General features: G+C 43.2%; 1 protein-coding gene across 1 annotated transcript in view; it reads right to left on the reverse strand.

Annotated features, from left to right (window-relative positions):
* LOC308095735 (atrial natriuretic peptide receptor 1-like) overlaps positions 1–22,736 on the reverse strand; it is a gene marked incomplete at its 5' end in the record, with an annotated part of 53,470 nt that overhangs the window by 4,936 nt on the left and 25,798 nt on the right. The window contains 12 exons of the mRNA XM_080442775.1: positions 1–49; positions 598–766; positions 1,597–1,752; positions 2,651–2,810; positions 3,369–3,440; positions 5,602–5,706; positions 6,541–6,621; positions 7,392–7,466; positions 8,645–8,765; positions 9,213–9,297; positions 17,571–17,706; positions 21,448–21,542. The exon at positions 1–49 is cut by the window's left edge and continues 98 nt beyond it. Coding sequence (XP_080298901.1) covers positions 1–49; positions 598–766; positions 1,597–1,752; positions 2,651–2,810; positions 3,369–3,440; positions 5,602–5,706; positions 6,541–6,621; positions 7,392–7,466; positions 8,645–8,765; positions 9,213–9,297; positions 17,571–17,706; positions 21,448–21,542 — 1,304 coding nt within the window. The remainder of the gene's footprint in view (positions 50–597; positions 767–1,596; positions 1,753–2,650; positions 2,811–3,368; positions 3,441–5,601; positions 5,707–6,540; positions 6,622–7,391; positions 7,467–8,644; positions 8,766–9,212; positions 9,298–17,570; positions 17,707–21,447; positions 21,543–22,736) is intronic.

Raw genomic sequence — 22,736 nt, forward strand, 5'->3', positions numbered from 1 at the left:
CTGCTCCATACGAGATAACAGATTATCCAATATGTTACCACCATAACCCCTACAGAGACAGACAGACAGACAGACAGACAGACAGACAGACAGACAGACAGACAGACAGACAGACAGACAGACAGACAGACAGACAGACAGACAGACAGACAGACAGACAGACAGACAGACAGACAGACAGACAGACAGCAGAGGTTATGGTGCAACAGACAGTTTTAAATGTGCTTCACAAATACACTATGCGTGATCCCAACGGCACCTTCCCGCGACCCCACTTTGGGTCGCGGGAAGGTGCCGTTGGGATCACGCATCGGCAATCAAAAACAGAAGATTTTTTTCCCTCATAATATGGGGTCGTGGTATAAAAAAGTTTGAGGACAGACAGACAGACAGACAGACAGACAGACAGACAGACAGACAGACAGACAGACAGACAAGTACCTGTTGTACTTTCTCAGCAGTACTTTAACACTGTGGATCAGTAGTTTAGTACCTGTTGTACTTCCTCAGCAGTACTTTAACAGTGTGGATCAGTAGTTTAGTACCTGTTGTACTTCCTCAGCAGTACTTTAACAGTGTGGATCAGTAGTTTAGTACCTGTTGTACTTCCTCAGCAGTACTTTGACAGTGTGGAAGTCGGGTCTGTCAGGCGGGTCTTCACTCCAGCATCTCTCCATCAGAACGGCCAGATCCTCACTGTGACTCTGAGGACAGACGGACGGACGCAGACAGACAGGACCGCCTGCACACAAACACTCTATGATCTCTGCATGGACAGAGAGACAGACAGGCATACAGACAGACAGACAGACAGACAATAGTAAGATTAGCTACAGTACATGTACATTTATCAGGGATGAAACGTGGGTTTTAAAATAATCAGAAAGCAAGGTAGTTATGTTATATACATCCCACCTCTCCCAGAACTTCCGGGAGTCTCCCAAAAATGTGTGTCAGCTCCCGGACACCCGCAAGCGGTCATAAATCTCCCACAAATGTCTACCGTATAGGGGTTTGCAGGAGAATGGTTTCTATTTACTGCTCAGTGCTCAGATCCAGTCTAAAGCCCTCCTACCGGCTCGGTAATTTCCACACATTCAGGCACACAGACCATTTAATCCGCTCTAAGATCTGCAACCCGATGCCCTTTTTACCTCCCCATGTTTGGATCTCCTTTGTCGCTGAACTGTGACTGTCCATCTATTTTGTAACCAACCGTAATGGTCTCAGAGGCGGAGAGGAGAGGGGAAAAAAATCTGTTTGAAAGAGGAAGCGGTCTCATCTTCTTGATTACAGTGCTTGTGTGTAAAAAGGAATATATATAGCCGTGTAAAGAATAATGATACATTTGCCTGTTGCTTGCGGCGGTCCAAATGACTGTAAAAGGCGCATGTTGAGGTGAGTAGTATGTCAAGCTAGCAGCATTGTTTAAATTGATGAAGCTCAGCTTAACCACTGTTGTCTATCTAATTCAATTTCTGTAGATGTAAAAGCTCACCTCATTGCATTGCGTTGAGAACGCATTCAAATATAGCCTAAAGAAATCAGCAGATCTACAAGCTTGCAACGTGTGTGTGTGTGTGTGTGTGTGTGTACCTTTAGGGCTCAGTGTTTCGTGCTCCAGGTAGAACACGCCCCTCATCAGAGCCACTTCCTGAAGAATGATCCCGAAACTGTAAACATCGCCTTTCTGCGTGCCACAGGGGGGCGGGGCCTCGCAACGCAACAACTCTGGAGCCGTCCATAACTTCCCTACACACACACAGACAGACAGACAGACAGACAGACAGAGACAGACAGATATTTTTTATGGAGTTTGTATTTTTGAAATTCTTTTGAAAATGGCTTGAATTTGTTTTGAAAATTTTTTATTTAAAAAAGCAATGCCCTGGTGGTGCGCAATAGAGCTACAGTTACAAATATGTTATGGCCATGATTCATCAGGCTTGGTTCCAGGATGAACTCTTTGACTGCCAATGACGAGATTTCTCGTCATATTTTGCCAATGATGACAATAACGAGATTTTGTGTTTTCAGTGGTTTTCCACTTGATAGCGCTGTTGGCTAACCTGGGAGTCACCATTTGACTCCCAGAGAAGCAGAGGAGCAGTGGGTCACGTGATCGTGTTCCCTTCCTTGTTATTCGATATGGGAAAATGGCCTTTTCTCTGTTTCTGCTGCTTTATGGCGAAAACAGCCTATACATTCAACTGCCCACAACTATGGAACGGATGATCGTGGCGGCACGCCCCCCTCCCCTCACCCCCAATTCTACGACACTCGGATACGTCTTTTAAAGCAATCGGTGGATCGATCGTTGTGAAGAATAACCTCTTTGTCAGACAATGTTTTATTCTGGCGGTTAATCAGTTAAAGGCTCAGGATTTTAACAAAAACTAAAAAAATCACAATGAATTCAAGGCTTCATGGGGTGTGTAAAAAATAGAAAATAAGATATTTTTTTGGGTGAACTATTTAAAAAACTTCCTTGCACAGGTTTCTACCTCTGACCATGGTGAACAGTGTGTGTGTGTGTGTGTGTGTGTGTGTGTGTGTGTGTGTGTGTGTGTGTGTGTGTGTGTGTGTGTGTGTGTGTGTGTGTGTGTGTGTGTGAGTGTGTGTGTGTGTGTGTGTGTGTGTGTGTACATACGTGCGTAGTAGGCGTGTGTTTCCTCCATGTATTCGTTGCAGCGCAGAGAGGCCAGACCGTAGTCTGTGATTTTCAACACGAAACGACTGTCCACCACACAGTTAGACGACTTCAGGTTGCCATGGGAACCAATGACACTGTTATGGAGGAATGACAAGCCCTGCACGCGCGCAAACACACACACACACACACACACACACACACACACACACACACACACACACACACACACACACACACACACACACACACACACACACACACACACACACACACACACACACACACACACATACACACACACACAAATAAATAAATACAAATAAAAGTGTTATCTAGTGCACCTTGACTACTTTTATATTTATTCATGTTAAGAGCTCATACAACATGCAAATCCTGGGTGGTCAGAGGTCATCAGGCATGCAATACTCATTTGGTATGTTCTTGCACTCTATTTCAATGACATGACGCGCACGTCGCTTAACACCTACACAACAGTCACACAATGGACAATTGATATGCATCTAAGCTTATTCCTATGTTAATTCGCTAGGTGTGAGTCGGGAGCCTTTGAAAACTTGTGCGAATTTAAAGTAGTTTTAAATCTATGCGTGTGCCTGCGTGTGCTCCTGGTCAAATAGGTTCCGGCACGGCGTGCAAGGCCGTCCAGTGAGCATTGCACCCCTGGAGGTCATTAATGATGGGTGTGGTTAATTACCTTAACGAGGTCGTGGATGAGCGAGTAACGAAACATCCAATCCAACGTGATGCTGTCACTCTCCATCAGATCCTACCCGCACGCACGCACGCACGCACGCACGCACGCACGCACGCACGCACGCACGCACGCACGCACGCACGCACGCACGCACGCACGCACGCACGCACGCACGCACGCACGCACATGCACGCACACGCACATGCGTGCACGCGCGCACACAAACACACACACACACACACACACACACACACACACACACACACACACACACACACACACACACACACACACACACACACACACACACACACACACACACATGAAATATTTATTTATGTCCACATAAACAGAAGTACAGGATGTACAAAGGACATAAACACTGCCAGTGCAGTCAGACAAAGGGAAAACAGCCAGTTACAGTGCATGCAAGGCAGAGCATTGTTACATACAAAACAAAAGATGGCATACTTGTCGAACACAGCGGACAACAATCATGGGTAAAGGAAACAACGCCTCCTCCAAATTGAGCGGCTTCCTATAATAGCTCATATTGAGCAGTACCTTGATAATTGTTTAGCCCTCCTTTTGGAGAGGCCGGCCATTTGAAGGCCCCTCACAGCCAACTTGTGCACGTGTCCTAGACTACCAAAGATAAAAACCAAAAGTTTACATCTGTAGCTGAGAGATGGTCTGCTCTAGCTGGTGATATTTTAGCACTTTGGTTAGGAAGGCTTCCTCTAAGCTGTAATCAAAAGTACAGCCGACCTCGAGAATGAACACCTCTCTATGGTTTTCATTAACAACAATGACATCAGGGGTGTTAGCTGAAATGTTAGAGAACACAGAATCATCGTTACACAGGTTAAACATGCTCGGCTTCACAGTAGAATGCTTATACAGCATGAAAACCTGAAAATAGAAGTGATATCTTTTGATATCAAATCCACTATTCTGTCATGCCTACTTATGTAGAGTCCCCTGTATACATGGCACCCATTTAAGATGTGGGACATGGTTTCAGCTATTTGTTCATGACCATGATGTATACAGTGAGGAGCATGGTTGCCTGGAAACCAGATGGAGAGGTTAAGTTTAGATGGTAAAACCTGCAACCTCGCTTTCAGGGTAAAGACAACAATGCATTCGTCTAAAGCAACATTTTTGAACACAGAGTGAGAGACAGAATGGTCCGCAGCAGGGAGACATGCAGGCTTCCCTTGCAACCTCAGCTCAGTCCAATGCTGCCGCTGCCTTTGCCGTTGTGCCCATAAGAGGCGGCCTCGGGCATTATTCAGTGGGAGTTGGTGTTCTGTTCCACACACAGTCATAGATGCTCTGACAGAGATACTGGGGTCAGATATAAAGTCCTCCGAGACAGCCATCGCCTCAAAGTTAGACCCTACCCACTTCAAGGTAACATCAGCCCAACAGCACAGATCGTTTAAGTCCGGCCAGTCTGACCACACACCGAAGCCGGGAGAGCGACTGTCTAGCTTTCCACTAGGTTTCCTCCTGAAGCCTAGGAAGCTAGGATCCAAGCCACATGCCAGGGGGACCTTACGTCGTTTTAGGTCCAGGAACAGAGATGAACGTGCAAGCTCTCTCACATACTGGTCATCATTGTTCAGCATATTTAACAAATGGGAGAGCCTCGTAGCAATATATGTCCATTCAAAATTGGGAACACCCATACCACCCTCACGTTTACTGTGCAATATAATGTCACGTGTTGTGTGTGTGTTAAGACCAGTCCATTGTCTCACTAGGTCACACACACACACACACACACACACACACACACACACACACACACACACACACACACACACACACACACACACACACACACACACAATTCATATTTGTGTTGTTATGTTAACATGTGCATCTGTGTGGAAACTCCCATCCCAGAGCAGGGGTGTCAAGGAGGCCATGTTGCAATCAATAATATTAATCAACAGTGTTTTGCTGGCAGTGTAATTGTATTTATACACCAATATCTTGTATTTTTTTCAAATGGTAGTGATCTATAACAAAACATAAAGAAAACAAACAACCCTTTTTCACGTCTTGAGAATGAAAAAACATAGCAGATACAAGGTTAATTTCAAAACACTCATGAATTTCATATGACTTAAATGATAATCCATTATACACACAGTGTGTGTGTGTGTGTGTGTGTGTGTGTGTGTGTGTGTGTGTGTGTGTGTGTGTGTGTGTGTGTGTGTACCTGCAAGCTGCCTCTAGGACAGTATTCGGTGATGATAACCATGTTGGGAGGATCGACACACGCTCCGATGAACCTGGTCAGGTACTCATTCTGAACATCACGCATCTGTACAGACACACAGGTTAGATGACAGACAGACAGACAGACAGACAGACAGACAGACAGAGGGCGGATTCATGGTCTATGGTCCCGAGTGCGCACCCCGGACCACTTGGGTTGGTGTGAACGTTGCGTATCGTTCCCCGCAACGGATCACCGTACCGTACCCAAGACCGCCTCCGGAGGTAGTCTCGGATCCGGATCATGCGTACTCGGGTACGGAACGATGCAATGTGAAGCCATCCATACCAACAGAAGGAAGTGGACTTCTAATCATATATGCTTTATATATTTTTATAATGACACATTATTTTAGCTGGGTTATACCTTCTCATAGTTCTACTTGAATGTTGACAAGAAATAATAATCCCGCTAGTGTTTGAGTAGCGCGAGCCGTGAAAAAACATAAACAAAAAACACATGTGTAGCATCTATCTCCCAAAGCCCCATAGTCAACAGCGCCCCCATGAGGCACATATTTACCATTACTGTTGAGTGATCTGTTCTCGGGTACGGAAGAATATTGGCCAATGTGAATGCTGGCCAGCTGGGAGAGGCCAATCGTTCTCGGGAATGGTTCGAATCAATCAGACCCAGTCTGAATCCACCCAGACAGAGAGACAGACAGACAGACAGACAGACAAACAGACAGACAGACAGACAGACAGACAGACAGACAGACAGACAGACAGACAGACAGACAGACAGACAGACAGACAGACAGACAGACAGACAGACAGACAGACAGACAGACAGACAGACAGACAGACAGACAGACAGACAGACAGACAGACAGACAGACAGACAGACAGATAGATAGATAGATAGATAGATACTTGCATGCTTTAGTTCAAACAGGACATTTCTTGTCAGTTCAATGCGTTTCTTGTTGTTGATGTATTTAATAGCAGCAATGTTCCCCTGCAGAAATAATCCAAACAATAACTATCATTATAACCATTCACAACAGAAATAACAACATTAAATTAAACGTAATTTCGTGATGTTTGGAAGTAGGCCTACGAGTCAAATAGGACAGACTGATTAGCGAAGTGAGAAAAAAACGTAGAGAATCAGTCTGGATTCCAGGCGATGTCAATGTGCTGTTCTGTATAAAGTTTACTAGGTTGTGTATAGAGATAACTAGGTGGGGACTAGGCAATAGCCTTTACTAGCCACCACCAGGCAACAATGCTAGTGTAGCCCCCACAGTCATAGTAGCCAAAAGACCTGCCAATTGGGCTCAGCCCTATTGGCATGACTGGTAACACGTCGGCCTGGCGAGTGGGAGCCTCGGGTTCAATCCCAGCTCACTGCGTTCCACTACAATCTGGCGTAGTCGGCAGGACGAGGAGCGTAATATCCTTGCGTGAGGGACATGAGGGATGTCGTGTACGGTGGTCCGCGGCATGAAGTGTGAAGCGCGAGGACGCGCTCCAAAGATCAGGGGGGTGATTGTAGCCCCCACAGTCATAGTAGCCACGACCTGCGTGCAAAAGACCTGCCAATTGGGCTCAGCCCTATTGGCATGACTGGTAACACGTCGGACTGGCGAGTGGGAGCCTCGGGTTCAATCCCAGCTCACTGCGTTCCACTACACTAGTAAACTAGTGTTTTCTTGCATTGTCCATGCTAGGTGCTACTGTGTATTAGCTTGTTTAGCACACGTTACCATGGTAACACACACAGACCTTGTAGTAGCCAGTCCTGGTGTAAATCTGGACGTTTCCTCCCAGGGTGAACAACGAACCACAGTTGGACCCTCTCTGATGGACAGACAGACAGACAAACAGACAGACAGACAGACAGACAGACAGACAGACAGACAGACAATAAAACTTCAGCTTTACCCTGCTACCGAATGTATGTGAATAGTAGTATATGCGTGCGTGTCAGAGATATAAAAGGTAATGGAGATAGGAGGATACATTTCACCCATCAGTCACACTGAAATGTTGTTTGGGGGTATGGGTTCAAGTCCCACTTCGGCTTCGCAAAGAATTGCTCATCAGCCGTGGCTAAATTGACCTCTGGTAGTTATCATGGCTGAGAGTTTGAGGTGATGAAATCCACAAATCAAATCAATCTTTATTGTCCCATTACAAGTAATATGGGTGAAATTCTTGATTGTGCAGAACCATCATTGCAGTTAAAATACAGAGAATAAGAGCATAAAGGGGAAGATGAGACACATAAAGTGCATGAAATATAACTAATCTGCATAATAAATTAAAGGGGACGCATTCTATGCATCTAAAGTGCATGATAAAAGAAGAGTCATGTATGTGTGAAGAGAGTCCAGTAAAACACAGTCCAACTTAAGAGAGACTTCACACCATAAGATGAATGCAATGATATTTATTGATAAATTATTACAAAAGATACATTAACCACTTCAGCCCTATATACATTTCTGCCATTTGAAAATAGCCGATCTACAAGCTCACAATGCGTCACGATGCGACGCATTGTGAGCTTGTAGATCGGCTATTTTCAAAAGATTTGTATATATTTTATTCATTTGAAAACTTGGGACATTCTACATAAAGAGTACATTCTACTTTGGTACTTTAAGTGCATTTTGATACCAATACTTTTGTACTTTTACTCAAGTAAATTCAGAATTTTTGACTTTTACAGAGTATTTCTACATTACAGTATTGATACTCTTACTTAAGTAAAACATTTGAGTACTTTTTCCACCACTGGTGTGTACAGGGAATAGAGGAGAGGGCTCAGCACGCAGCCCTAAGGGGCTTCTGTGTGACGTTTCCCATTCTCACCGGTCCCCACAGTCATTCAGGCACGCCACCTTGGAGTGCAGCGCAGCCTAAAACCCTGATGACTACGTAAACCTGTCTGTACTGGTTTACGTGTGTGTGCGTGTGCGTGTGCGTGCGTGTGCGCGCGTGCGCATGCGTGCGTGCGTGCGTGCGTGTGTTACCATGGACAGTGTCAGTCTGCTGCAGGTCTTCCTCAGAGTTTTCTCCTGGTTGTTCATCTGAACGTCGTCCCACTGGATCCTCCACAACTCTGCCGACAACTCACTCTCTAAACGCAACTTCCTATGTGTGTGCGTGTGTGTGTGTGTGTGTGTGTGTGTGTGTGTGTGTGTGCGTGTGCGTGTGCGTGTGCGTGTGCGTGTGTGTGTGTGTGTGTGTGTGTGTGTGTGTGTGTGCGTGTGTGTGTGTGAGAAAGAGACAGAAAGAGACAGAAAGTTACACAGACAGACAGACAGACAGACAGACAGACAGACAGACAGACAGACAGACAGACAGACAGACAGACAGACAGACAGACAGACAGACAGACAGAATGGTCTACAATAGAATATCATTCGTGGCATGTCCTCAATAGACCAGAAGGTGGCATGAACGTATCCTGGACACACGCAACGTGCATGCGTTGTGCCTATGTGTATGTGTATGTGTATATGTGTGTGTGTGTGTGTGTGTGTGTGTGTGTGTGTGTGTGTGTGTGTGTGTGTGTGTGTGTGTGTGTGTGTGCACTACCTGTAGATAAAGATGGTAACCGTGACGATGATGACAGAGATGAAGCATATCACTATGGCAACCATCTGGTGCATTGTCACTGTACCTACGGGGGATGGGATGGTTAGAAACAACAACATTAGAATAGAATCAAATCAAATAGAATAGAAACACAATATTAATAATAGTTGTGTTTTTACCCTGTACATTGCCAGCGGTGGAAAAAGTTCTCAGATTTAGTTTTACTTCAGTAAAAGTATCAATACCACAATGCAGAAATATACTCTGTTACAAGTAAAAGTCCTGTATTCAACAATTTACTTGAGTAAAAGTACAAAAGTACAAAAGTCAAAACATACCTAAAGTAACAAAGTAAAACTACTCATTATAAATAGCCAATTTTCCATTTAAAAAAAAATAACTTCTTTCAATAAGCAGATCTACAAGCTAGATCAGCTATTTTTGAATTGCAGAAGAATAAAATAGTGCTTAAGTGGTTAATGTTTTGTTAATAATAATCAATATCTGAAGTAACTAATATCTAAAATGTTTGAATAATTGCAGTGGAGTAAAAAGTGCAATGTTTGACTCTGAGATGTAGTGTAGAAGTATAAATTATAGAACATTTTAAATACTCAAGTAAAGTCACAGTACTTGAGTACAGTACTGTGACAGTACAATAACTTCCCACCACTGGCCATAGCAATGGCAGAGTCTGTGATTGTGTGTGCGTGGCTGCGTGCGCATGCGTACATGCTTGTGTGTGTGCATGCATGCGAGAGTGTGTGTGTGTGTGTGTGTGTGTGTGTGTGTGTGTGTGTGTGTGTGTGTGTGTGTGTGTGTGTGTGTGTGTGTGTGTGTGCGCTAGTATGGGGCTCCGTTAGTGCCACGAGGGGCGCATGACGCCTCCTGTGACCACATGATTTTTTCTTACGTGTGTGTGTGTGTGTGTACACGTTCGTTCTGCGCGTGCACTGCACAAAAGCACGCGTTACGCGCTGCAACGCGTCGTGTACATTTACGCGTAAGCTACATGCGCTACAACCTGTCACGTACATTCACATGTAAGCACGCGTTACGCGCTGCAACGCGTCGTGTACATTTACGTGTAAGCTACATGCGCTACAACCTGTCACGTACATTCACACGTAGTAATAATAATAAAAAATAAAATAATAATAATAATAATAAGGGTAATAATAATAGTAATAATAATAATAATAATAATAACAATAATAATCCTTTATTAAATAATGATACTGCCCAAGATATTGCCTTACTAATGTAATAACGCAATAAGGGTAATAGTGTAATAATGCAATAAGTGTAATAGGTGTAATAGTGTAATAGGTGTACTAATGTAATAGTGTAACAACGCAATAGGGGTAGTAGTGTAATAGGTGGAATAGTGTAATATTGCATTAAGTTTAATATGTAATAGGTGTAATAGTGTAATAGGTGTAATAGTGCAACGTGTGTAATAGTGTAATAGATGTAATAACGCAATGAGGGTAATACTCTAATAGTTGAACAGGTGTAATAGTGCAATAAGTTAATAAGTGTAAAAGTGTGATAGTGTTATAAGTGGTCACATTCACCCAATTCCGCCCACATCCACCCAAACCCCAACTACTTCACTACACTATAACACCTATTGCACTATTACCCTATTGCGTCATTACACTATTACACTTTTTACCCTTTCTACACTATTATACCTATTATACTATCACACATATTGCACTATTACACTATTAAACCTATTACACTGTTACCATTATTATGTTATTACACTATTACACTATTAAACTTGTTGCATTATTACACCATTACAATTATTACACTATTACACGTATTACAACATTACCCTTATTCCGTTAATATATCATATAGCAGTCACTGGGTACCGGTGGGTGCCAGGCAACGGCCCCGGTCGACCCGCCAACAGCCTTTTGGTGAAGAACCTGGGCTCGGTCCACCTCTATATTTTCATGGTATGCAGAGACTGACTCACGCATAGGAAATACATTGCCTTTTTCTCCAAGTCCTCAAACCAGCCAGGATGTGGAGTTGCAAATGAGAGGAAAGTGTCTTCCTCCTCCTGCCACTGCCCCAGTTTAGGAGACACCTTCAGGCATGGGAAGACGTAGTCTATATCCTCCTCCCACAGGCCCTCTGTTGACCAGTTCTCCTCCAAGAAGGTGTTCAGGTGTGGAGGAAGACTCATTGACTTCCTTAACGATCTGCTTTAGCAGCCTAGGCCAAATGTGGACCCGCTGTTGTAGGGTCTCAAACGGCACCAGCAAGTGTCCCAGCTTAGTACAACCGGGTTCCCTGAGAAATTTTCTTATGCACACCGAGGACAGAGTTCCGACCCAACGCAAGCCACAGCCACATACCAGTTGTGGCATCAGTGTCTCTAGCAACTTTTAGGAGTCTCCAAGCCTCCAGAATGGACTCATGAATGGTGACAGCCCTGGCAGATATGCATTGTCTTCTGACGTTTCCCGATACAAATATTCAATTCATTGGTGAGAGTCAGTGTAATGTTTTTTTTATTTTACAGGAACACTGCAATTAAATTCTGGAATCGCATCTTCTCATAGGAATATGGAGAAATATAACACAACTGCTCTGGGATTTGATCTATAGGTCCAACATGAATCCAAGGATTTTAGTCAGCTAATTAAAGATGCTATTTCTCAGGGTGTCAAAAATGACAAAGGCTGATCAAACAAGTTGAAAATAATTTATTCACCAAATCAAATTTCACACAGGGAACTTTCTGACCGAAATTGAAATATAAATTAAGCAGATTCGTTTGAAAACAGTATCGGTGTAACAATTGAACATCATTCTACCATCCGGATTTGAACTAGAGGTGTCGGTTTCATGGTCCATCTCCTGTCATGGTGAGCTAAGCAATCGCAAGAACAATTTGTTTTGTCCGTATTTCAACAATCAAATCATTGACACTTAATAGAAGGGCGAAAGCAAAACGGAATGGAATGGAACACCTGGCGCGGGTCAGACCGAGAGAACCCCGCAATGCCACACACACACACACACACACACACACACACACACACACACACACACACACACACACACACACACACACACGTTGTTTATGTAGGATGGACAATCATGTGATCCATGTTTTATATTAAAATACATTATTTTGATAATGATTTTATGATTTTCATTTTAAAATATGGACTGACAGTCCTATAGCTATAATGTCCATAGAGAATATGTCCCCACCTGAAAGATGCTTATTAAACTTTATAGCCTAACTTGCCTGGTACCATGCATGCTTCATCTTACCATCTAAAATTATATTCCTTGGCTTGCAAACAGCCAAAAAGTGTGTAGCCGATGAAACACAACGGCTTTGCATTGATGACACCAGGTATAAGAAACTCATGAGCACACTGGCCAATACAAACTAATAGGCGAGTGCGCTCTGGTGCGCAATTTCCGCACTGCTGCTGTCCAATGTGTCCAAATTCATCTTTAAATGCCCTGTTTTCAGCACTGTCACATATCTTTTACACATATCTTTTATACTCTTTATACCAGGAGTCTTCAACGTTTTCAGGCCAAGGACCCCCTAGCTGAGAGAGAGACGAAGCAGGGACCCCCTCTATATTGTATAAAATTGTGTTTCAGATTAAACTTTTTTTGTTTACTTGGTCTGCTCTTTTTTCCCCTCTACACCTATCTCTTTGCCAAAAATAGCCGATCTACAAGGCGTTGTGAGCTTGTAGATCTGCGATTTTTGGCTAAAGTTCTCCTCAGAAAAGGGATGCCAGGGTTCAAGTGGTTAAGGTAAAAAAAAAAGAAAAGATAACACACAAAGATTTGGTGGACCCCCTGTAGTAACTCTGAGGACCCCCTGTTGAAGACCCCTGCTTTATACTTTTGGATAGTGTCATTTCTCTTGTTAACTAGCAGATTAATGTTTAGCGATCTCAAGCAGTCTGTCTCTCTCAAGTAGCAGCTGCAATCCATCCAGTAACGACCAATTTATGCTTCGACGTACAACGGTCAGTGCATGGTGGGAAACGTACTCAGATATTTTACCTAAGTAAAAGTCTGGAATTCAAAATTGAGTAAAAGCACAAAAGTATTAGTATCAAAATGTACTTAAAGTACCAAAAGTAAAAGTACTAATATTTGAAAATAGCAGATCTACAAGCTCACAATGTGTTGCAATGCGATGCATTAGATTGGCTATTTTCAAATAGCCTATGTAGGCCTATAAAATAGGGCTAAAGTGGTTTTATAATATAATAATTGATAATAGCAAAGTAACTAGTAACTAAAGTTTTCAAATGATTGTAGTGGAGTAAAAGTACAATATTTGCCGTTGGGGTGTAGAAGTAATACAATAGTAGGCCTACTGAAAATTGGCAATACTCCAGTAAAGTAAAAATACCTAAAATTTGTACTTAAGTGCAGTACTTGAGTACATGTACTTCGTTACTTTATGACAACGGTGTTGCGCCCCGAATATATTCAATCTGCGCTGCAGTGTGAGCTTGTGGATTTGCAAAGCGATCCTGATGAATCATGCTTAATAATGTGACGTTGCAGCCTACGTCTGGCATTGCGGGGTATAATGAGAATAAAAGTAAAATCATTCAAATTATTGAATGATTATGATGAGGACGGTAGGCTTTGCTACATGGTCAGTCTTGGAGGAGGGGGGGGGGGGGGGGGGGAACCGCTGTTTACGGTTTATTATGCCACCTAATAGCTTACATTTTGATTCATTCTCTGTGACTGTGAGAGTATCACAAATGTGTGCCAAATATAAGGCGTTCTGTCTTGACTCTTGGAGTTCCAGTACATTTGTTAACTATCCATTTCTTAAATTAGCCTTTCATTATGTTCTGGCCCGCCATCTAATGCTTTAGAAAAAAAACGTTCATGTTGGTGCACCCTTCATAGTTCTTAAATCCATGAATTTTGCAAAAATGTTGCAAGGGAAGTCTCTGTGCCAGCCAGGATTATTTTGTTCTTCGTCGCACAATGGTTTCGAGTGGTTAACATTATGCGATATTAGCTGTAGAATACAACTCTCGTAGACGTATTTACGATTCTGACGTTTTCAATCTACGAGAGTTGTAGGGTTCACCCCCATGGACACAGGGACTTTCTGCACTATGCCCCGTAGACACTCCAAACATGTACAAATTGAAAATAAAGGTGCTTACCCCCACGCAGCAAATGTTAACTATCGCTACGGGGTAGTAGTTTAATGTAATAATCCATATCTTTCAATAAAGAAGTGTTTAATGCCGACTGTGGCTGATTCTGTCGGAAGTTCCCAATGGGCGGTAGTGACGCGCCCATCTGGTGAAACCCGGAATTACACTCAATGTAAACAGGAAGTAAGCGAGGGTGAAACAATGGCATTCGGCCATAGACGGCATTAAAACACTTCTTTATTGAAAGATATGGATTATTACATTAAACTACTACCCCGTAGCGAGAGTTAACATTTGGGGCATGGAAGCACCTTCATTTTTTATTTGTACATGTTTGGAGTGTCTACGGGGTATAGTGCTGAAAGTCTCTGTGTCCATGGGGGGTGAACCCTACAACTCTCGTAGATTGAAAACGTCAGAATCATAAATACGTCTACGAGAGTTGTATTCTACAGCTAATGCGATATACAAGACCACAAGTAGCCTACCGCGAATGAGACGCGTTGTGAGCTTGTAGATCTGCTCTGATGCGGTGCACTGTGTGTGTGTGTGTGTGTGTGTGTGTGTGTGTGTGTGTGTGTGTGTGTGTGTGCGTGTGCGTGTGCGTGTGTGTGCGCGCGCGCTGCGCTGCTCAGGAGCGCAGCTGGCTGTTGGAGAAAAACACTGAATTGACATATGAAAATGTTGCCTTCAAAGATTGGTGTGGATAATGTGGGAAGGGTCTAATTATTTTATATTGATCTTTTTTGGGGTCACATTATTATATTTAGGCCTATCTTTTTTTAGGTCACATTATAGCTTAATATGGAACATGAACATCTCGCCATCAGATTGGATTGCCATGTCTGTCAGGCTGTCAGACTGTCTGTCTGTCTATCTCGAGACAGAAAAACAGAGAGACATGATAGTATTATAATTTTCGGGGAACCATGACTTCATCACAACCCATCAATCATCATTGAATGAATAGGCACTTGGAGAGAGAGAGAGAGAGAGAGAGAGAGAGAGAGAGAGAGAGAGAGAGAGAGAGAGAGAGAGAGAGAGAGAGACAAGTGCGTGTCAGATAAGTGGCAGGCCGGCAGCGGACCACGGACTAAACATCTAATAGGCCTATAGGCTACACATGAACATTTTGCAAGGGCTGTTCTGGTATATACTTTAATTCATCAACGTGATGAAAGCGACCAAATAGGCTATTTCCATGGTGGACACCAGCCTAGGGTTAGACTTGCACAGCAGTTCATTGTCTGCCATTGTCTGAGAAGCGCAGTGCTGATCCAATAATACAACTCATAATGACTACAGGCGTCGAAATTAAAACCTGTCCCATCCATAGAAGCCAATCTATAATAACGCATAACAATGAAGTAACTGGAAATCTGATTTCCAGTTATATTTATTCCCATGATTTGCTCTTAGGATGAATTAAACCCCGTATTTAACCAGGTCAATCTAAATGAGATTAAAGTTTATTATCTATTACATTAACATTGTAAAACGCATATGAAAAACACACCAATGGGAGACAGATTCTATAACACTTTGAATTGTATCAAAATGTGTGAAATCGTTATCTAGACGAGCAGGTGAGATGTGGTTTCGCTACTTTTTTCTTTCTGTTTTTCCTCTCTCCTTTTTGAGAGAGAAGGATAATTGTTGCGCTCTGCAGTCATGTAACACAGAAGTAATACCTCTATGGCATAAACGCATATGTTTATTGTTGTTGGAAGGGAGCTTGGCGCATTTGGGGAGCATATAGGCATTTGAAAACATGGTCACAATTGGACCCGTTGGAAAGCCAGAGCGGCACCATTGATTTGACACCATAGGCTATACTGTACAGCTGTTTATTGCCTTGAAATAGAAGATTATTTAAGAGAAAATACTATAGCCTAGGGCTAGGCCTACATGTTACTGATGATAATATATTTGCAATGATGCTAAATGAAGCAAATTCGTATCAGATCAAAGCCACGTACGGTGATGCCCTGCACCATGCACTCTGCTTAAAAGCCGCTGTTGCTTAATTGCTTTATCAATGGATATTGATAGAATATACAGTGATGAGCTGTACACGAAACAAAAGCTAAGGTTCCAAAGAACTTAAAATTGATTTGATTTGACAGAGCTCTAAGTGTTAGAAGACACCCACGACCGCCGAGTTTTTGGCACCGACTGCGCCGTGATTGCGTAATTCCTTGCGTAATTCATTCATATCAGGAAATAATGAAAGAATCCAGCCATGGGCCAGATAAACATACAAAGCTTAGATTTCACGGATTCTGGCGTTCTTTTTATTTTAATTTTTGGTTATGATCTGACTGAGTATTAGCTAATATAAAAATCGCCTCGAACCTCCGGAAAAAGACGAGAAGAGTGCATGGTGCGGTGATCAACCAAACCCGATGTTGGAATCATACTGTACAGTTTATAATTGCCTTGAAATAAAAGATTATTTGACAGAAATTAATACAGCCTATATGTTACTGATGACTTGGAATTAAATTTTATTGCAATCAATGCAATATTGATTGCAAAGGACAGGATTCAAGAATGGAGACTTGGAGAGGGACAGCGCACCTTCTGTGCGTAATTGCAGAAAGCCACTTCATAAATTGAATCACATATCAGGAGAGGTAACTGAATTAATTAATACAAATATTTTTTCTTATTTATTTTAAGACTTACACGTGCATATGAGGCGTTCTGTGCAGGGCAGAGTTATGTCACAAGGGCACACGATGCGTTATGTACAGAGCTCAGTTATGTCACACGGGTAGGTGAGGCGTTCCACGCAGCGCGCACCAAGGTGGCACAGCACCCACTCATCTCTCCGCGCCTCGCCTAGTCGCGTGACCAAATAAATCATGCGTGCGTTGACGCGTGCCTTTGCTACAGACGCATGAATCTACACGTAGACGTGTTACCCTGTAGGTCAAGATGCAGTGGTTGCACTGTTACGCGTGAACGCGCGCGTGCACGTGTTCCCATTGTGAGTCAATGGGAAAGTACACTACACGTCTATGCGGTTCTGTGCAACACAAAAAAAAAAGTACACGATTACAGGACAGGGGGTGTGCTTACGTGGCACTAATGGAGCCCCATAGGCGCGTGTGCGTGTGCGTGTGCGTGTGTGTGTGTGTGTGTGTGTGTGTGCACGTACGTGCCAGGCAGGCGGGTTCATCGTTCTTAAAGCCACACTCTGGTATATCAGGGGGGGGTGCACCCCCCGCCCACTGGAACTCCAAACCAGGAACCAAGGTCAACTCTTTAACACTGCTGTTATACACACACACCACCTACACACGCGCATACACACACACACGTAGAAAATAGAAAAAACATGATACATTGTTGTCTTCGCCAGGCCTAAACGGCCGGGAGGCGAAGTCTATGTTTTCGCCCTGTCCGTGTCTGTAAACTGTTCCTCTCAGGCACCGTTGAACCGATCGGTGTGAAACTTTGTACACACTCCCAGAAGGCCAAGAAAAAACCTCTGCCCCAAATATTTCAAATCGGTCTCACGGTGGCGCTAAAATATTTTTTAAAAAATCACACATTAAGGGCGCGCCCCCACCAAGAGTTGGCTGGCCGCTGATTGCAGAATCTGCCAATGCATTGTCAATGCAAATGCGTGGATTCCTGGTCTTGCGGATTTTTTCCAAGAATCCACGCATTTGCATTGACAATGCATTGGCAGATTCTGCAATCAGCGGCCAGCCAACTCTTGGTGGGGGCGCGCCCTAAGGGCGCGCTCCCACCAAGAGTTGGCTGGCCGCTGTTTGCAGAATCTGCCAATGCATTGTCAATGCAAATGCGTTGATTCACGCAAGAGCAGATTTTTCCGCTTGTCGCGCAGACCTTGCGTTTATCTGCTCTCCGCGACTAAGCATAAAACTGCTGGAGGCAGGCGCTGATTTTCTCCCTCTGTCCAATCGGGTGAGTCGAAGGCGGACTGTCTCAAGACTCAGGAAGCAACATGGTGCTCAAGGCAGCAGGCAGTGCGGGCGACGGGGAGGGTCCTGAAAGTGAGTGACAGGCGCGACACTCCCGTTTTTTAGAATCCGCTGGCTGCAAAAAACTGTGGCCGCGCACAACCTGCGTTTAACAGCGGCCAGCCAACTCTTGGTGGGAGCGCGCCCTTAAGGGATAGTTCACCCCAAAAAAACCCATGGAGACTTGAATTCATGGATTATTTTTTTTTGTCGCATTCCTAAGCCAATAGTTTGATGACCGGCAGCGGTTCTGGTAGGATATCGAGAGTCTCCTTTGTGTCTCCTACCGGAACCGCTGCCTACCTGTCCGCTGGTCATCAAATTATTGGCTTAGGAATGCGACAAAAACTAAAAAATATCCATGAATTCAAGTCTCCATGAGGTGACTAATCGATAGAAAAAAAGTCATTTTGGGGGTGAACTATCCCTTTAACTCATTCAGTGCCAAACTTATTTCTGGTTTTATCACCCCTGTGCCAAGGCCAATAAAAAAAAAAAAAGAAAGTGCTTAGGAGTCGAGATACAGCCTTTTTCAGTAAGAAGTTAAACAAGAAGTGAATGGAGCAGCAAATCTTCAAATCATCATATCTTGGGTTCTGAAAAAAAAAAGTCAAAAATTAAATAAAAAATTACATTACATAAAAAAAAAATATATATATATATATATTATTATTTTTATGACGTTGGCGACGTCATTGGCACTCTGGGCTTATGAAAAACGTGACGTCGGCGACGTCAATGGCACTGAATGAGTTGAGGCCTCGAAACAACACAGAGCCAAATTACACCACATTAGCCATTACACCACCCTTTGGGGGAACCACAAATGCTACAAATGCCAAAGAGAGCATGTGAGCAGAGCGGAGCTGGGCGATTTTGAAAGTAGTGGGGAGGGGGGTTATAAAAAGTTCAGAGTGGAACTCGGAGCGACGACCGCCAGCCGCTCCAAGACGCTATGGTCATGTTCCACATGTTTGAGCATGCCCGGTCGCACGGATGGTCAGATCATAGACTGTAAAAAAGAATGGACAAAGCTACGCCATTGGTTTCTACAGACCGTAAATGAAGCCGATTGTTCAGGAATTTCAAATCCGCCATCTTTCAATATTGCGTCATATCGCGTCATATCCTGTGCAATGCAATCAGACCATTATTGGTTGGGTAGCTTTTCAATCAAGAGCGGCGGCGGGGAATGAATGCTATTGGTTGTGTAGCTTGTCAATCAAATCATCCCGCCCCTCCTAGAGCATACCCTACTTTATCGTCAATTTTAAAATAAATGGGACCATAATTTACCAAAACGCATATCATGATGATTGAAAGGAGACTTTAAACTAGCGACTGGAAGCATATATAGTATTTATGACAATGTTTATTAATTAAGAAAATCAAGTCTAAAGTTCATCAAAAACCCATCCGCTTGCATTAAGATCAATTCTTTCTGACACCAGCAGGGGTAAAACAGCAAAACTACAGGCCATTCATATGAACTGTCACTTGAACTCTCTTCCTATATTGACTCAATTCCAAAGCAGGAAGCTGGGCTCTTGGGTCAGACACAAAGAAATCCTCAACACTGCAACTGAATCTGATCTCTTAAGATTTCATTCAAGTTTCTCCGTAATCCACACAGTCTATTTATAAATTCTTTATGTCAGTTATATCACCAGCCAATCAAAGGGTACGATTCGAAACGCAAGTTTTGGCCAAACCACACTCGCTTTGCGAGTCCCTCTCTCTCGAACCTGGTGATTAACACACAGGATTTAAAGGTAGGGTAAGTGATCTTTTTTGGTTAAAACAAGAAGTTTTTTGTTAAAATGTTAAAGTAATACTAGGTAACGTTTTCAACAAAACTAAAGTTAAATTGTATATCTTTTGCGAGTGGCAAAAGTTTCACAACACCCACTCCGTGAATTTCACCCCCGGAAGCCTTTTATTTATATATTTTCTATTGAAAGTGGACTGGGGGGACTTTCCCGGGGAAATGACGTTCCTGGCCAACGTCATGACGTCGTGGCCGACGTCCCCAGGAACTACCGCAACGGTTTCCTGTTTGGCCAGGAACTACCGCGCTATAACAAAAAGGAACCTCACGCTGATGTTAAGATAATGTAGGATTGGAAGATCGAAAAAGAACAGAAAAAGAAAGCACAGCTCATGGTAACTAATGCTCCACTGGCTAAGAGAAACGATCCGTAGATAGTATAAAACAATTAAAAGATCGCTTTTTGAAACGCTTCCGGCTTCCGGTGAAAACGAATGGAATTCTGGGTAATCGAGGATTACGGAAATTGTATGCAGTGACGGTAGTGACCAGCAGAGGTTGCTAAAAATCGTTATTTGGGATTCTGCATTGTATAACTTTAAAGCACTATATTCTGATAGAACTCATTGCTATAGAGTGGTTTTTCAGTAACAGGGGTCTCCCGTCTCTCTAGCTCTGTAATAAACAGAAAATACATTTTCAGGTAGGTGACAAAACTTCTCCAAAATGTGTCTGCTCATTTTTTTGTGTCATTACTTCCAATTTAACTTGTTTAATATGTACCCCGTCTGAGTTCTCTCTCCTGATTGGATAAAATTCATTTTCAATGCATTTTCTGTTTAATAAAGACCTGGAGAGACACTTGGATAGAATGTTATGCTTGCTGTCCATCTAGGCTCCCTACACTGATGGGGAGGCATTTGTGCCAAAAGTGTTTCGGACATGCAGAAAATACGATTTTTCTCAAGGTGAGCAACGTAGCGGGAGGGAATCAACATGAGCGGAGAGCGGACGTGACAACAGCTCCTTGGAGTGTGGAGCGGCATTTCCCCCCGCTCAGCTCCGCTCATATGCTCTGAAGCCAATGTTTATTGCACCACATTGAGTACAAATGGTATTGTGACTCATATGACAATGACCGTCAAACAGGGTTTTGTTATTCCATACCGTGTGTCTGTAATTGCCTTCAACGATTTGTGGCCGAGACTGACACAGCCTTGGGTAGGCTGCCCGGCCTGGTGAATCAAGACCTGCGTTTTCTAGTTGATGTTAATTACCTTGTAGAGTCCGGTGTCCAAGTCTGTCATGTCCCACAAAGCAAAGTCCACTTCTCGGTCCCCCATCTCATCTAACTGTATAAGACCTGTCACCCCTACACACACACACACACGCACGCACGCACGCACGCACGCACGCACGCACGCACGCACGCACGCACGCACGCACGCACGCACGCACGCACGCACTCACGCACACACACACACACACACACACACACACACACACACACACACACACACACACACGATACAGTATGTATCGTCACTGTCGGCAGAAACTCAATCTTTCTTACATTTGTTTTCTTTTTTCCATAAATCAACCCTATTGAACACCCTTTATGTCTGTGTGTGGGTTAAAAAATATTGAACCAATTAAAAGTATTAAAAAGCGCTTCTGACAAAACCAGCTAACTCCATTGGTTCGTCAAACTGTCAGCAAAACCAGCTAACTCCACTCCCTCTCCCCTATGTGCCACACACACAGAGCTGCTGCAGAGCGGAAGATAAGCACACTTTAACGAGGCAGGGTTCCCCCGTAGTCTGTTAAAAGTAAGTATGCGCAGTGTACCTGTTTATTAGCCTCGCGTGGCCAGACAATATCACACTGCGTGGGCAAAATGCAATGCAATTTTGCAAAGGCAGATTTGTCTGGAACCAGGCTACCTGCTTATCAAACGTAGCAATTGTTTTATGTTATGAAAACAATTAATTCTATTTCCAAAATCTGTAATATGTAGTGTTTTGTTTTCTGAGGAGAGCAATGTGATAAGAAATTTGTTCATATAGCATTTCTCTCGCTAGTTCTACTGAAACTGCAACTCTGTGAACCCCTCTTTGCAGAAGTTATCGTAATATTTAAAGTCCTGCTTATTATTGTAGGCCTATACAGTATAAGCAGTGTCATGAAGCATCAGGGCAGTAATTCACACGTTGTGATGCATTGTGAGCTTGGAGATCCATTGTCAGCTGTTCTTATCAATGATGGACAAAACCTCCTAACTCCACTTGAGCTGGATTTGGGTAAAGTGGTGATAATATAATGACACATGCAAGTATCTTACAATATATAAAGTCACAATACCAACTTTGATGAGGTAGTATTGCTTGGTTTAAAAAAAATTAAGGTTTTATTATTTTCCTGAAAAAAAAATATTTTATTTTTTTCATTTCCTGAAAAATTAACATTTTGGAGTTTGCTGGTTTCTGCCCAACAGCAGAGATACAACATTTCACACAAACAAAAACAACCTTTCTCCGCACTCCAGTGCCAGTATATTATTGGCTTA

The sequence above is a fragment of the Gymnoscopelus braueri genome, assembly GCF_963280865.1.
Source record: "Gymnoscopelus braueri genome assembly, chromosome: 11".
Lineage (NCBI taxonomy): Eukaryota > Metazoa > Chordata > Actinopteri > Myctophiformes > Myctophidae > Gymnoscopelus > Gymnoscopelus braueri.